The sequence below is a fragment of the Dreissena polymorpha genome, chromosome 7 (assembly GCF_020536995.1).
Source record: "Dreissena polymorpha isolate Duluth1 chromosome 7, UMN_Dpol_1.0, whole genome shotgun sequence".
In the NCBI taxonomy this organism is placed as follows: domain Eukaryota; kingdom Metazoa; phylum Mollusca; class Bivalvia; order Myida; family Dreissenidae; genus Dreissena; species Dreissena polymorpha.
Genome location: NC_068361.1, coordinates 16,295,997 through 16,314,782, shown reverse-complemented (window position 1 = coordinate 16,314,782; position 18,786 = coordinate 16,295,997). Strand labels below are relative to the sequence as shown.

The following is an 18,786-nucleotide window of genomic DNA, read 5'->3' as shown; positions in this document are numbered from 1 at the left end:
GAAACACAATGGGAAATATTAATTTAACAAATCCTGAGGTTGAAGATTTATAAAAAGGTAACACATTTGATCCGCAAATTATTAAGATTAGAGAGCTGTTTTGTATTTATCATTTAAAAACAAAGTGATCACACAGTAATAAGACGTGTACTTAATATCTAACGTTATACAAGACAGTTGTTAGAAAATGGCATTACTGCAAATATTATATTGACAGGGTGGCAATCGCTTATTATTCTGTTTATATTTATGTAAAATAAACCAAAATAGACAATAGCTTAACACTAAGCATAGTACTGTCGATGACATTTTTCTATAAAAAGCATGTATATAATCAAAACAGATCTAAAAATAAATTACCCCCATGAACATTTTTCGACTCGATAATATTTAATCGAATTCTGGAATAAACTGATGAAGACCTGTATAAATGGTTAATCGTTAAAAATTGTTCAGTCCGTTTACGATGACGTTTAATGATGTATTAAGCATATGGGTTATTTGCAAGATTTCTTGAATTGCGATGTTGGTTTATTGCAATGGACATACCGACACTATTTTAAATGTTTATTAATGATATTGAACAATGTTTGAGTAATACTAATTACGAAACTATAACTTAAGAACATTTGTTTATTACTAACTCCTTTTTTCCGATACAATAATATTTTTTGAACAAACACCGAAACGAATAATACTTGATATGAAGCTGTGAATCATTCAAGGTTGACCAAATAAAATTTTACGTACAAAATACAAGAAAGGCGGAAATAACACACAAATTATAATTACGAGCAACTAGAAAATGTCATCTTATTTAATTATCTTGGGATTGTATCAGTTATGGGATCAAGACTATGAGCTCATCCACTGCATAGTCAAACAGGTGGACCGTCACCGTGAGCTCATCCACTGCATAGTCAAACAGGTGGACCGTCACCGTGACCATAGATATGCTGGACATAACATTGCTAGAAACCAAAGATATTGTTTGTGTCGCAATTCGAACGACATCGAGGCCGACCTCCATTTGGTTGTCGTAAGTCCTATATTTTCCTAAATAAGAACAACATGTGAACAAAGCCTATTAAATCCTACTGTCTTTTGACGTTTGTAACAAGCAAAAATAGAACGGTATTATTAAAATTGTTTTTTTTATATACATGCATAAAAACCACAAAACAAATCACTTAAAGAACGATCATTGATTCAGAATTAAACGAGATACATGTTATTACTATTTTCATCCTCTTGTTTGTTTGGTAAATAAATATACATAAATAAATATTAAATAAATGTATATATTTGTTGATATGCTGAACTGTATTTGTTTGTTTTGTTTGCAATGTACAAGTCGAAATAAATTGTCTGTCTGTTTACTAGTATTATCAATCGTGTAAGCAAACCACTCAAAGGGAGGTCATTGCACGAGTACATAAACGATTTAAAAACTATACTTGGTATTAAAATGTTCTACTTTAATTCAGCAGTATGCGGGGTTGTATACTCCAAAAAAAATATTGCATTTTTAACTCATAATAGTACACTATAAACATGCGATTACATGTAGAAAATGTAAAACGATGAAATAATTCTTTATCAAACGTTAGAGACTTGCTTAAGAATGCTGGTTTTACGTTCTATGGTTATTTCCGTTATACCTTCACATAATTTTTTTGTTCACAATTTCAAAACTAGAATTTCCAGATTACCTTGACACACTTAAAAAAAATTAAGTTACGATTGCATTTATCACTTGTAAGACTATCATCTTTATGTTGAAAATTGGAACTATTAAGAGTACAAGTAAACCTCCTCCGAAAAAAGCATACACAACAATTGAACGAAATGTGATTAATGCCAAACAAAAGATATTTAAGATGAATATCACTTTGTCATCATTTTGAATAAAAGAATTAATATATTCACAAATCTTATTATAACCGACCTTGTATGAATAAATGTATGCATTTATTGACAAACACAAATCCTTAAGTTCTTTTGAACTTACTTAATGCTGTAAAAAATGCATATAACATGAATTGTTCAAGTTATGTAAATGAACTGTATGTTCTGTTAACATGATTAGAAAGCACATTCCATGTGAAACAAAATATAAATCATCTATTTATATAGATGAAGATTATGTCACAATAAACGGATAATAGCATGTGACCTGTCACAAAAGTTACAATAGCGCGACTTAAAACGGAATCTAGAAACTGGAGTCCGTTGCGTTGGATGACGGGAAACGATTTAATATAAAAATACTACGTTATGTCCTATTCTAGGATTATTATAAATATTATATCGAGAAGCTATGTGTTTTTAATAATCAGTTGGAAGAAATACTCTTTTGCTGCCTGAAAGTAATACTTTTGGCGAAGAGATATTTTAAGTCGGGTTACGTGCATTTCAATTATATGAGTCGCATTCTGAGAAAACTGGGCATAACGCATGTGCGTAAAGTGTCGTCCCAAATTAGCCTATGCAGTCCGTACAGGCTAATCAGGGACGACACTTTCCGCCTAAATTGGATTTTTGCTAAGAAGAGACTTCATTTAAACGAAAAATGTCACAAAAGCGGAAAGTGTCGTCCCTGATAAGCCTGTGCGGACTGCACAGGCTAATCTGGGACGACAGTTTACGCACATGCATTATGCCCTGTTTTCTCAGAACAAGGCTCATATGAGAACACAATTAATCTCTTAAGAGTTGTCTTGACATGTGCATTTTTTTCACGTTATATTGCAATAAAATACCAGTCAATGGCACACGTTTTATCCAGGATTTCTAATTGATGATCGCGATACAATACTTGAAATATCATTAAGTCGTTTTCGTCAATCTTCTATTGTCTTACATTGTGTTTTTCAGCGTTAAATGTAACCCTTTTATACCTGAAGACAATCATACATACACTATTTGCAGACACGGAGGAATCAAGCAATGCGAGAGCCACAGTGAACCATTGCAGACAATTCTAGAACCAATCGACCACTGCATACAATGCTAACTGTTCAAACATTGTTTAAACGTTTTAACAATTTTTGAAAAGAACAATTGCTTCGATGAAAGACCGTCAATGTACAAAAATAAGTACAGTATGTTTATTTCAATCAATTCGAGTTTGCGTCGCTGGTAAAAAGTGTACATGAATTCAAAAGTCTAGTTCACATAACAAATATCAATTGTTATTTGGTAATATAAACGGATAATAGCAAGTCACAGAAACTTGAACCCGTCATTATGGCTGAGCTGGTCGATGGAAAGTCAGTTAATATTTAAACAATAATATTGATCAGATAAAACACCCCATGATTAATTTACGCGTGTCTGCAAACAACGCCTGACAAGACTGCCTGCATCAGAGGTATGTCATATAGCGTTCTAGATCATTATTGACACGATGTTAACGCACACTATTTCAGGCGTTTGATTGGTCGTTTTAAATGTTATCTTGTTAGAAGCTGGGGTAAACATCGCTATATTTAGATATATTCTATACTCATGTTTCCATAATGCACACGTACCGGACCAAATTGTAGGTTATATTCTTGGTAAAGTTTATAGTTTAGTAACTTTTTAAGAACATTTTAAGTAAATTATTTTTGGCTAAGACGGGACTTGCTTCAATCCACCCCTTCTTAACACACGAGATTTCATTTAATAATTATGTTATACAATTTACATTTGATGCGATAACGTCTTAATATATGTGTATGAATGCGAAGGTATGGTGTAAAGATGCGAGGTAGTCGTAATGATTTGGAATGTTAGATGCGATGTGGTGTCAACCGAGTGGTCTAAACATGCGAGGTAGCCTTACCGTTTAACGTAGTACGGGACGCAATGTAACTACATGATGTGGTATATATGATGACATGTTGTCTTATGATGTGGTACATATAAAACTTACAGGCTTAACGATGTAGTGTATTAGATGCGAGTTAGTCTTACTTGTGTGGTTTTACGATGCGATGTAGTTTTAACCCATTTATGCCTAGCGTCTAGAAAAAAGGCATTGGCAAACAGCGTAGACCCAGATGAGACGCCGCATGATGTGGCGTCTCATCAGGGTCTGCGCTGTTTGCTTAAAGGAAATTCTGTAAGAAATATTCTAAATGTAGAAATAAATATACTAGACACCCCTAATTTTGGAAATAAATTGATCCAATTTAGATGGATGGGAGAGTCTACTAGGCATTAATGGGTTAATGATTTGGTACATGCTGAATGATGAAAGGCAGTCTTAATAATGTGCTATAGAGTCCGAGGTAGACTTAATCATGTGGTTGTTATAAAGGCTGTGAGGTAGTCGTAAGGATTTGGTATTTAAGCTGTGATTTAGTCTCGATGACGGGTATTCTTAATTATGTGGAACGTTGAGTTCAAGTTTGATCTAACGATGCGGTATATATTAATAGACGCAGTCTTAACGATGCGATATATAAATTATTAGATTATTATTATTTTGTAATGTATTTTTCGATTATAATTGTTTATCACTCATAATGGGCTTCTCCGCTTGTTTTCATGATTATTGTGTTGTCCATGTACGTTTTATGTATGTTTAGTTTACTTGTGAGTGTGGGCATGTGTGTATGGGAGTGGGTGTATTCGTGTGCGCGTGAGTGAGTGTGGGTGTATGCGGATGGGCGTGCGTGTGTATTATTATCCTTATTATTTATTTATTTTTTTGCATTTTGCTTTGCCTACGTTGTTGTTAATTTTATTGTGAATTTATGTTGTCCTCATGTGCCTACTATGGCGTATTGGATAGAAATAAACACCTATATATGTGCGAGGTAGTGTTAAAGATGTGGTGCACTTGATGAGGGTTTGTCTTATGTAATGATCTGGTGAATTTAAAGGGATCTTTTCACGCTTTGGTAAATTGACAAAATTGAAAAAAGTTGTTTCAAATTCGCAAATTTTCGTTTTAGTTATGATAATTGTGAGGAAACAGTAATACTGAACATTTACCATGGTCTAATATAGCCATTATATGCATCTTTTGACGATTTTAAAACCTAAAAATTATAAAGCGTTGCAACGCGAAACGATTGAATAATTTGGAGAGTTCTGTTTTTGTCGTTAAATTTTGTGAAACTACGAAGATTGCTTATATAAGGTATAAAATACGTCAAGTATGTGTACTCGGCGGAATAGCTCAGTAGGCTAGAGCGTTTTTACTTCAGGACTCTGGCAGGACTCCAGGGGTCACTGGTTCGAAACCTGTTCCGGGCAATGTTCTTTTCCTTTTTTTAATTTTATTCTTGATTTTTTACTGGAGCTTTTACGATCCAATGTTTACATTTATCGATATAAAGCATTTAATGAACAAGTTAAAAAATGCCAAAATCTGTGAAAAGGCCCCTTTAATAGATGCGAGTTTATCTTAATGATGCGATTTATTAGATGCGAGTTTGTATAAATGATATGGTGTATTTAATGCGAGTTTATCTTAATGATGCGATTTATTAGATGCGAGTTTATCTTAATGATATGGTGTATTAGATGCGAGTTTTCTTAATGATGTGGTGTATTAGATGCGTGCTTATCTTAATGATGTGGTGTATTAGATGCGAGTTTATCTAAATGATGCGATTTATAAGATGCGAGTTTGTCTTAATGATATGGTGTATTAGATGCGAGTTTTCTAAATGATGTGGTGTATTGAACTCGAGGTAGTCTAAATGATGTGGTGTATTTGATGCGAATACTTAATGTTTGTTTGACATATATGTTTGACGAATGCTAGTCTTGGGGATTTCGTATATATAGTGCGTTGTAGACTGATCATTTTGGTTTATATGTGTATGGTAGTTGTTGAATATATAAAACTATTATATAGAATGAAACGTATTCTAAACGATTTGTTGTATACTTTTAATGTACGTGTAAGTGTATATGAGGTGATCATGTACGTGTTGTTCACGAAGGGACGTGGTTTTAATCATGTTTTACATAACGTGCGATGAAAGCATGTGAAATACGGGTATGATTAAGGGAGTTTTTATTGTGCGATATACGATAAAGGGTAGTCGTTAAAGATGCATGTTAACTAAGTTTGAAAAAATATAGTACTACGAATGTTGTATTTTTACGGTGGCATTCTTTACGAAGCACGCCATTGCGTTAACAAATCATCAATCAAATCCAAACTTTATTAACCCATTTATGCCTAGTGGATTCTCCCATTCTTCAAAATTGGATCAGTTTATTTCCAAATTAGGAATGTCTTGTATATTAATTTCTATATTTAGAATATTTCTTACAGAAATTCCTTTATGCAAACAGCGCAGACCCTGATGAGACGCCGCATCATGCGGCGTCTCATCTGGGTCTACGCTGTTTGCCAAGGCCTTTTTTCTAGACGCTAGGCATAAATGGGTTAACAATATTCTTTTTCTTATCGAATACTTGTAATAAGTGAAATCGATGCAACAGTTTTCGTTAACAGCACCATGGTTGATGTGCTAAATAAAATGGCCAAATTTTAATTGAAAGTCGATAATTTAATTAAACGCTGTTTTACATAGCAATGGTATAAATTGTTGAACTATATATAAATTGTGTTTATGTTATGTTTGCAAATGTACATACACGTACATGAATAATAAATATGATTATTTAATACATACTTAATCTAGAAAGAATGATACCATCTTATAGAATATACCTATACTTCTATATCACATTCTGGTTTTTATTTGATCGAAAATGTCCTAAATCTTACCTCCATATGTGGTATCCAGTCTCTCTATGCCGATAGAGATTGGTTACTGATCAATAGTCTGGTACCCGGATTGCTTTTAATAAATCAAACAAGGACTCGCTAGCAGCTAGTCTGCTGGAACCAAAATGTTCTCAGCATCGGACAAACCATTATTGGAAATAAACAATTGCCGCTGTTCGCAAAGGCAGTAAATGTCACCTTTATTGAGTTAATAACTTTATTGGAGACCGGTACAATACCCGGTAATATTGTCGCTTGATGTTTACCTTTTCGTTCTTACCGGTTGTATAGTTATTCACTTATAATAAAGTGTATCAACGATTGACTCTTTCACACTTTGAATGAAAATTTCAGACTGTAATATATAGTTTAAAATTTTCATTTCAACATTAGAACAAAACAAATTATGAATGCTAGCTTAAACTTACAGCTCTTGTATTTTGTCAGTTATTTTTTAATGCAATGTTAATTGAATAAATATAAGAAAGCACAATAGTTACGCAAAGATCTATCAATAAACTTTGTTTTTTTTTTAATAGATTTTTTTAGTAACGATAGTTGTTTTAACGAAAATATCTTATTGAGTTTTTGCGTGCGGTGGTTTATTGATTCACACTTTATTTTGATGTATATAAAAATTCTTAAATAAAATGAAGTTTCTAATTTTCTAATTTTTAATAATATTTCAATATCAATAGGCATATCGAATAAAAAGACATTTTTTCGTTCTCTTATATATCATAAAAAACTGCGAAAACGGGCAACGTAACTATACCACGAAACCAGGTTCTCAACCTTTTACGACTTATTACGATAATTGGCTTGTTTAATTAAGTAACAGTGTCCTTTTCCTTAATACGAATTCCTTCACATGCAAAATGTTAAACTGCGTGTAAACTACGTACCAGTTATTGCGCGGCACACAGTTTTTTTTCCTTTTTAGTTACAATGAACTTGACCTTGATTCAATTGGTTTTTCGTGCATACCCAAGCTAGATCTGAGTGAGAGTTGCCTACTAACAATACATTGAAACAGCGCAATACCAACATCCTAAATTCATTAATTCTGTTTGACCGAAGTGAGGTCGAATACTAATTTTCTGAAAGAAAAGATAAATCAAACGTAGACAATTCTAACATGTATTATATATTTTGATGATCAAAAAATAATAAAGACAAGAATGTAAATCGAGAAATTATAACGAGATAAATTCATGTTGTTATCCAATACTCCCATAACAGGACTACAACTATAAACATTAAATTATTAATACTGGGATCATCACCTTGGAACGGTCAATAAAAAGCATCTGTGGTTTAAACCGGTTTGAGCGCTAGCGGAATAAAACATTTTCCAATAACTGCCTAATTTATCTCTTATAATTTCCATTATCGTGTACGGAAATTTTAATTGAAACCCATTGAAATGCTTTCATAACAAGTTTTGAACTCATTATAAAGAAGTGAAACTCCAGCTGCTTGAGCAGTATTGCATTCTCATTATAAACAAAACATTCATGCAAGATAGCCCCTTTACTCAAATTGAATCACTTTAAAAAACGGTAATCGTATTAATTAGCAAATTTGAAATGCATTTTACATCTAATTACATAATCGTAAAGCAGTAGACCAGAAATATTGAGAGTTTCTTTATATGAAGTTAATAAATATTTTTATACAACAAGAATTTGTCAAAAATGTTCCTAAGCATTGAAAAAAAAATAAGCCAAACTAAAAACCTTTTACAAAGACTAATTGACGTTGATTAATTTTCATATTGCATGCACAAAATAAATCATAAATGATGCAAATAATGTATTCATGCAATGAACATATAGATATTTAGCATAGGGTCCCATGTGCCACACAATCAATTGATGCACTTAGAACTTGTATCAGGATCAAAGGCGGAGTTTTGTACCTGTTTTTTAAAGTGAAATGTTTTGAAACATCATGGCCGTTAGTTCTTTGCGCAACCTCTGTTTGAAGATGCATTATGCATGAGCCAATTATATTTCCGATATGGCGCTAAGAACCGGATTTTTTTTTTAACGTAGCGATGGAGGAATGTAGAGGCAATAGTAGGTTTTGAGGCAGTGTAGGTTTCATATATTGGGTTAATTTTGCCTTAGTTTAAAATTCGGGCATTGTAGGGAGATTCAGCGAAGATCCAACAAGGTACAGAAACATAAAGTAACAAGCCATTTTAAAACGTGAGGACCGTTTTAAGCTGTGACATGATGGAGTTGTTTTTAAGCAAATCGATTATTCTGCCTGTATGAAACTGACAAGCAAATTTCCATCCTATTGAATCTTTTATGACATCAACAGATCGCTTTCAAAAGATACAAGATGCTCTTTGAAAAAATGACCTCTGATCGATCTACTAGATATTTTTGCATTTTAACCAGAGATAGAGCCGATGCCAAGAAGTTGGCACTAAGGCAAGGTGGTGGCGCATATGCATGTATTTTAAACTAAAATGGAGTGACATATTTTATATCAACATTTCTAATTATTATGTTCACATGATTTATACTTTTTGGTTGACTTCTTAAATTGTCGTATCTATCGGACGAGTCGCTTACATTTTCAATTTTACAAACGGGAAACCATAACACACAGTTTGTCAGTACTGACTCAAAGGCCGTAAACTTAAGTATTTGCAAGACAAGAAAATCAAACGTTATCAAAATGTTGGCGTTTTTTGTTAACAGCTGTTGGACAGCCCCGTTAATGATCCGCTTACGTGCCCTTAACTTTAATAAGCCCCCCCCCCCCCCCCTGTTAACAGCTCCTACTGCACAGATGATAAGCATTTCATATATATATACATGTAAATACAACATACCGTACTTATTATCAAATTCAGTCAATAAAACCAGTCAAATAAGTATTTACAAGAAAAATAATAGACGATTCGATGAATTCTTGGAAAACAAATACTAAAATTTAATAAGTGATTTGGTTTGAGTGAATTTCCGAATTGTTCATGTACACAATATCTACTGTAGACTGCACTCGTAAAGCGATGCAATTTTTTTAGCTAATTTCTTCAAGAGATTGAATAATGTCGAAAATCACTACATTACCGTTCATTGATACATTTCAGAAATGCTTCCATACACAAAATAATATATATATATATATATATATATATATATATATATATATATATATATATATATATATATATATATATAATATATATATATATATATATATATATATATATATATATATATATATATATTAATAATGAACAATCGAAAACCAGAAATTGTTTGATCACTTACGGAGTTTAAATCAAGAGTTTTGGCTTGAATTTTAAATACTTTAATAACGAACTTGCACTTACCATTGTGTCATTACTTTTAATGTTTCCATAGAACCAAAACAAACAAAACAAAAAATATTGGCAAATTTACCAATAGGGGAGGCAATTATCACCCTGGTATTTTACTGTATCAGGAAATCAGTCTGTCTTGCCTCCCTTTACCTATGAATTAATGAAGCATCAACAGAAAAGCGCCAATAACATAATTGAAATGTTTAGCTTTAGTTTTGCAATGTTTAGCTACATTTACTTGAACATGTAAGATATCAAGTTGACGGTATCTAACATAGAAGGTTTAAACATAAGTGACGTAATAAATGTACTACCAATGGCAATACACATCTCTACACTCACTAACGCATGAAAACGTCACGATGTATTTAAACGTCGTTATAGACCTCCGTTGATGAAAAGTAGAATGTGCCCCAAACTTATTGAACACGCCAGACGAAATTTTGTTCAGAGCAAGCATGTGAATCACTGGTTAAAGGTCAGTAGACTGTGATGTTATTTATTCATCAATCGAATAGGTGTGTCCGGGTTGTTCCCGTTTGACAGCAAGTACACTTGCTTTCACTTAAATGACATCACCCATGAACTTTTTACTTTATGCACACTAAATATATATAAATTTTATGCATTTGAAGCGGCCAATTGTATACCGTAGAACAAAGTATAAATCAAAAGACACTAAATGACACATTAACTACATAATCAAGTCATAAGTACATTTAAAAGCTATTAGCTACTGGGTAATTATTGCGGAAGTGGAATTGAAAACGACAAGAGCAATGATCAGTATTCATTAAGAAACACATGTTCGGAAATAACGATTCCTACACATAGAAATAACTAACGTGTACGGAACGCTTTACATGTACCATGCAAGGGAGGTAACTTAGATAGATTAATAATAATACATTATGGAGTTACTTCACTTAAAGTGTGTTTCCGTTCGATATTATTATTATGAGGTTTTGCATAAAAATATTAGGTGATGTATCATGACAAGATCAGAATTAAAAAAATAACAAGACAATATGATTGTTTGCGTTTTAAAATTGTGTAAAAGTTAATCTTTATGCAGTTGTTATAAAACATCATTTTCACCAACGTTTTATAGTTTATTGTAAAACTTATTCGTCAAAACTCTGCGGTGTAACTATCATTTTACACAGCATTTACAACACAATCAATGTGTTAAGTTGATTTAACTTTAATATTAATGTTACTGAATTTAGCATACTGTCAGCAACGAATGATTCCACAGTCTAGCATAGATAAAATGGGCAAATGACAATTACTTGTGTTCTCGCCGTCTAGATTGACGTTGAAATAATATGATGCCCATTTGTAATTACGGACTTAACTCAAGTGTATAGTAGAAATGTCCGACAATAAACAATTGTAAAATTTATCATAAATAACCTATCTGCGTAATTGTATCGCTACTCGGCAACTTCATTTTCATAAAGAGCATTTTACTAATTTCGACATTTTGGAGTCCGTTCTATTGGTGGAACGTACCATTTCTTTGAGGGGATATATGATGAAACAGTGGGAATCAAACGTGTCACCTTTAATCAATCTACAATACAGGCTAAACATATATTCACCTTAACTAAGCTTTACTATCTCGATATTTTGGAATTGGCGTGCAATACTCGAGCGTCTATTAATATCCACATGTATGTACGTACGTGGGATTGCAGCACAGCGGGGAACACCTTAATTACAAGTAAGAGTTACATGGCCAAATATGCCAGCCTGTATGATTAATATTCGACGTAATTTGCTTCCAGGTATTTCCTGCAGACTACATAATTTGTTTCATCTTAATGCTTGTCGTGCTTTTACTATTTACTATGTAACTTCTGATGCACAATGAAACTGTCCGAAGTCACCCGAAAGCGGTCACGTGGGTTCCTATTCGTTCCGACCTGGTTTGGCATGTTGTTCATGATTTCCAAGAAATCCAGAGAGCATCGTGCTATTTTTAGACATTCACCGGTATAGATTGGTACCTTGGTGAATATAGTCCTGCCAATGACAACCGTCAAAACGCATAAGATTCATATGAATAATATTATTACATATATTAATAGTATACTTGGCTCAAATTATTTTTTAAATCGCATTTAGATATCTTAAAAACTAAAATAGAGGAACGTAAGCAAGAAAAACTTATTTATTTATTTAAGACGGCCCCGAAGTTTTGCTCCGACCATTTTATTTACAATATGTTACGGAACAAGGTGTCTAACTTGACATTTATTTCTATTCGAATATTAAAAAATAAAAGTCAGTAACACGGTAATGTAAAAATGTAAGCCCACGTACAATCCAGAAGACCTGTCGTTAAATGATTATAAATCATATATTGCGTACTAATTAATATGACACGTACGTGTGTACACTTTAAAATGGTTGAATTTAAGACAAGAAAGATTTTTTTTAAACACATATACATGTATTTTACATGTATTATCAAACAGCAATAAAATCTGATTGTAAAATTAAGAAAAGTAAAAAAGGACATGTTGTTTTAGTCAAAATTTGTATTTCCAACACTAAACCTAATGCCTTTACCTGAATGAAAACAATTGAGTTTAAGCATACTAACGTAACTTTATTTTGCTTCATTAACGTACAACAATTATTAATGTATAACATCATAATAATATGCACATGTATATTAAACACAGTTATCGATGAAGAACAAAACGGTTATGAAATACAGATATTTCCTATAGCAACACAATATAAAAATCTTCAGCCTTTAAAACGTTATTTCGTTAAACACGTCGTTTCACATGCAACTGTAAACAGTACTTTGAGTTAATTGCATAAAGGATAAATGTTATTATTTAATAATCAATGGGCATTCATGGAAAAAAATCGCGCATGATATGGAATATATCAACTGAATATACGCTAGCAGACAACAATACTTATAAACGTACATCACCAACATGTCATAAATCGGCGTCAATCAAACAATATTGACATTTACATTTAGTGTTTTAATTGACATTAGCTAGAGAGGTCATACAGAATTTCGATCGGTAGCCAGCCTTAAGTGTTGCATTATAACTTGTTAAGCCTTTCTTGATGATGTTCGAGAAGGCTGTTTTTAGTTTGGGCTTTTCCAGTGTTCAGGAATTTCTAGTTTTATCCGAAATCGTCCGTGTGAGATGTACAGTAATCACTGATGCATACGTATGTATTATACATGAACGTCTCTAAGTTGCGAGAATAAGCTCCTGAATGCTTTTCCGATCCAGGTGCGAACCTTGAGTTCTGTGGGCAATTAAGCACAACTAAACACAGATTGATGCTTTTTGAACAAGTTTTGCAAATAGTGTAGGGATTTCTACTGGTATTTGTTCAATAATTTCTCTGCAAGTAATACGATAAATTATCACGTCGTGTGTCGTAATGTCGATTGTTTAAATTTACACTCTTTGATGTCTCTCATGTTGATTGTTCTCGTCATTTATAATCGTTCTTCTTTTTTATTCGCATATGATTTAAATGAAACTATTAATGTATGAGCGAACGCGAAAAACAACACATTCCCGTGAAACCAATTACCGCGCATTTTCCTGTTACATTATTCACCTGTTATTTGCCTCTGCGTATACACCCTTTTCACATTAACGTATTTTCAAGCCAACCTGTCTTACGAAGTGAGTGCGTAAGAGCCCGGAAGCAGCGACGCGTATCTACGTGTAGGCCTAGTATGGCCGGGTGTTGAACTTGTTCGCAAATATCGACAAAAAAGGTCTAAAAAATCATGAACATTGGAGGCGTTGATAGTTGAGCGTCGCAAGATTTAATCTTATAGACAGATAAATTATTATATGATCAAATTTACAACAAACATGCCTTTCTGACTCAATCAGCAAACAAATGCTGGCAATTTCTGAGCCGATATGAGGCATTTAGTTATGGCCGACATTAACCCATTTAAGACTAGTGGACTCTCCCATCCTTAATTATTTGTGCGATAATGTCACAATTCACAGTTTTGGATAATATTCGACAACTAATCTGTAGGACAAATAAGTAAGATTGGTGGTGGCAATATAGATTTTAACATGCATATTAATTGGCATGTATAAGTCTTATAAGTCTCTTATAACTCACTCTATGAGTGGCCAATGTTTTATCTTATTGTTTTATATATGCAGATCTGTGATAAATGTAAATATTGGATGAGACTATAATAAATAATAAATCTCCTTCTAAATTGGATCAATTTATTTCCAAAATTAGGGATGTCTTGTATATTTGTTTCTATATTTAGAATATTTCTTACATGAGTTCCTGTAAGCAAAAAGCGCAGACCCTGATGAAACGCCGCATTATGCGGCGTCTCGTCTGGGTCTACGCTGTTTGCCAAGGCATTTTTTCTAGACGCTAGGCATAAATGGGTTTAAAACCGTTTATGTTTGCATATAACCCTTTGTACTAATGACTTATATACTAAACAATTTTTTCGTGAAACGTTCAAGAATGAAGATCATGATTTAAAACTATATGTGTATACATGTTATACAGCCACTTGCCTGATTTGAATTAAGGTTAGCGTTTCTATTGTAGGTCACTAATTATGCTCCAATAGTTATAATATATGAAGTAGTTGTTATTTATCAATTGTTCTAAAATTAAACAAATTATTAGCAGTATATAGCATACAAGCTATAAGTGTTTAATAAAGCGTCGGCTTGGATAATCATTTAATTGTGTATGGTGACTTTATGATTGGGTCAACAAATAATAAATAGTCTAGCTACGCAACTGCACACATGCACAACATACTATGCGCAAACGTGTTCAGTAGTAGTTCTTATATCAGCTAATTTGATTTGACAAGTTATTTGTTCCCACCAAACAAAAAAAGGTAGGTAGTTCGGAAAAAAAAACACGTTGTTTTTCGTGAAACATATTCTACATTATAAAACAAGTCATTTAACAGGTTTATGTCGTAGGTCAACGAAAGAAATCTTCTTATCTCTTTGAACATGTCTTTCTGTATACATGAAATGTAATAGTTAATTTTGCAAATATGATCCGATGCAGAAAGAAATGAACTACATGGTCTACATCGACCTAAAAAAACAACAAGAAAACTTTAGAATATGCACAAAAAAATGGTTGGTTGGGACAGTTTAAAAATTTAAACAACCAACTTTTGGGCCCCGACTCTTTTCCTCAAAGTACAACACCATTCGATTACGCGATTGTTCGCTTAGCGCAGTAATTGGTACACGTGCTATCCGCCTAGGCGACCCGAGTGCAATGCTCTTTCCCGGAAGCATGTGAGTTTGTTTGGTAGACACCATACCGCGATTTCTACCGGCTTCCCTTCCAAACAAAAACACAACATTATGGAAAACCTTTCCGTAAACGCTAGTAAAAGCGGGTGATCGCAGCTATATTTTAACATTAGTCCCAACTTACATGAGTCTAGTTGGTTTGTTATGTAGGACTGCTAATGCTGACCCCCGGTCCACGTGTATTGCTGCCTCGGGCGCGGAAAACCCTCACGAACTTCGAAAAACACACACACACACATTCGATTACACATGCTAGTAATATTGTGATAGTGATCGGAGATCGGATCAGTTTCCCACTCACGTGACGTAATCGATAATCACTAATCTCGGGCTCGTATGAAGTTGGATTAATATGGAGGGGCGAACCTTTACCCCATGGGACGGCGGTAATTAAATGCAGGCCGCACACGCTGTGAATTCGGATCGCTCTCTCTGATAACGAGCATCTCGATTATTACGTTTGTGTGTGCCCTACTGATTTATTGCACAAAATTGAGCCTCGTCCTGGGAAAACGGTGCTAAATGCATGTGCATGAAGTGTCGTCTAAGAATAGCGGGCGACAAAGGGACGACACTTTCCGCTTTTATGGTATTTTTCGTTTACAGGAAGTCTCTTCTTAATGAAAATCAAGTTAAGGCGGAAAGTGTCATCCCTTAGTAGCCTGTGCGGGCTGTCCGGGTTTATCGGAGACGACTCTTTTTTCGCATGCATTTAGTCCAGGGGCCGTTTTCCAGTAGCTTCTTAAGTTAAAAATAACTTAAGTTAAAATATTGCGCAATATTTGTTCTTATCACCGCCATTTTTTCTTTAAACATAAGATTTCACTTAAGTTAAATTCTGATAGCTTCATAAACTTAATAAATTTCTTTACTCTGTGTTTTTTTTCATATATATTTAAAATTAAGTAAACTTCCTTTAACTCTTAAAGGAATTTCTTAAAGAGAAACACTAAGTGCCTCATGTTTTGTTTTTTACATTTCAAATTTAACTTAAGAAATTTATTAAAGAAATGTCATAACTTAAGTGAAAACTTAAGAAGCTACTGGAATACGGCCCCTGTTTTCCCAGAGTGAATCTCCATTCGTTTTGGGGTGCTTTGTTTAATCATGAAAGATAATAAGAAGTTTTCTTATATGATTTTGCAAGCGTTAATACTCTAAAAAATGCGAAGTCTTTTTTATTAGTTAAAAAAAAACAAGGTACTTAATAAATGTTGCTCATCGTACAATCGTAAAAAAATTCCATTGGTAAAATCTTTTGAATAAAGTACTGATAAAGCGCGGCATTACGGTAAGTATAATTCAAAGTTAAATGAAGACTGTTAGATATGCACTTTTTTATTCCTCTGCTATTAACTAATGTGGACAAGGTTTATCTATGTGGGACGCATTACATGCCAGAGACGCTGATAGCCCGTTGTATGCTAATTATCAAAACAATGATCTCGTTTATTGATGATGGCTATTATCAGATCATTGACTGATACACGACAGCCCTCTGCAAACAACTTATAGTGGTACCAACTTCAATTTTGGTTTTGTCAGAATTTCCCAAATTAATTTTAAAAATCCAATATCCGAATCGGAATTTCGAATAAGTATCGTCGGCAACTTTCGAGTATTAACTTTCAAAAGCCAAATGATAAAATAAATGAATGCATGTTCTAAATGAATTGAACATATTGTGTGATTTGCTTCACATTGATTCGCCGTAAACCATAAGCATAGCTAAAGTAATCTGAAAATAACCATAAGGCGTTTCTATTAATTTCGTCAAAACATTTTAACCTATGATCAAAATAACATACACACGTTTATTTCTTTCTCGCACAAAAATACTCATGTAAAAGGGTACCTACATGCTCTCGACAATAATATATAGACACGATTTTTTTTCAAAAGACTTGACCAAATTTATAAAAGACCTCAGACTATACGGTACTGAACATCCCAAATTATGTATGTACGATATAATTTTCGTTTCAGCCATGGAAGCACATATTTAATTTCCTATTCAATGCATTATCGTTCTCAGCACACGCGTCCGATTAGCCTTTTTGTAAAATGTGTGAAATACGTACAAACTGTAAATCAAACGATTGTACATGCGTAATTACCGGTATACATGTTTTGTACATTTAATTCGTTCGCTCGCGTTCGTTCGTGTGTTCATATATTGTTTATTTCGTCTACCCATCTGTCTTATACATCAAAATCATTATTCCATAATATTAGACTTGCGATTAATGATATGCATATGTTTTCAGTCACAGCTACCATTACTCGTTATGGTTCCGGTGTATTTTTCACTACGACATGTGACACTCTTGTGCTCGATTTCTGTCCATGCTTCCATCTGGAATGCGTCAATATTACGCATCCGTTTTTATCGAAATCATGTATTAACTAGAATACACCTAGTCAAGTTTAAGAAGGACGCATTACTCAACATGGGGGCGGAGAATGGTGCATCTGCAATCAACCAGGTCTATTAATGTGATGCACGTGGCAATACGATCATAACAATCTGATATCAAATGAAATATAGGACCGATAACCCACTTACAATTATTAGTAATTATATAGCACCGATTACATGCCGATTGGTTGTACATAATTTGTAATTCCGCGTATGCTTTGTATTAATCGTTTTATTATTAAAATAATAAAAGTAATATTTTTTTTATAATTTGCAAGACATTAACTGAAAACCTTGGCAAGGGAATTTAAATGTGTAAAATAAACAGGATTTGTCTACCTTTATATTTTTTCTATGGTTTTAAGAGTATTTTTAGAAACAAAAATAGTTTATAGCAGTACTTCTAACTCACACCGATATGAAACGCCGAGCGTTTTCAAATACGTGATGAAAATGTTAAAACGATGCTTTATGTATGAAAGACGCATGTCTACATGCCTTGAACGTGAATATTGCTGAGTCATCCACAAGCAATACCTAGACTGGTGTTCAAATTAACTGGTTCATGGGCACGAAATTACATGTAGGGCGTGTGATGCATGCGCTTGTAAACGCGGCTTGTTTTGAGGGCTGAAAAGGGGTCAAATAAGGGGTAACGGGATGAAATTTACCGAACACATGTCTTTTTGTTGTTGGTAATGCTGGTCTTAGCTTGTATTGACTACTACTACTACTACTACTACTACTACTACTACTACTGCTGCTGCTGCTGCTGCTGCTGCTGCTGCTGCTGCTGCTGCTGCTGCTGCTACTACTACTACTACTACTACTACTACTACTACTACTACTACTACTACTACCTACTACCTACTTCTACTACCACTACTACTACTACTACAACCTACTACTACTACCACTACCACTACTACCACTACCACTTCTACTA

The 18,786-nt window shown here is 33.6% G+C and overlaps 1 protein-coding gene across 1 annotated transcript in view; it reads right to left on the bottom strand.

Annotated features, from left to right (window-relative positions):
* The window catches only part of LOC127838562 (kelch-like protein 3), a 28,039-nt gene extending 17,804 nt beyond the window's left edge, over positions 1 to 10,235 (bottom strand). The window contains exon 1 of the mRNA XM_052366375.1: positions 10,101 to 10,235. Within this exon, the coding sequence (XP_052222335.1) occupies positions 10,101 to 10,103 (3 nt within the window). The 5' untranslated portion in view covers positions 10,104 to 10,235. The remainder of the gene's footprint in view (positions 1 to 10,100) is intronic.
* Between the last annotated feature and the right edge of the window lie 8,551 nt (positions 10,236 to 18,786).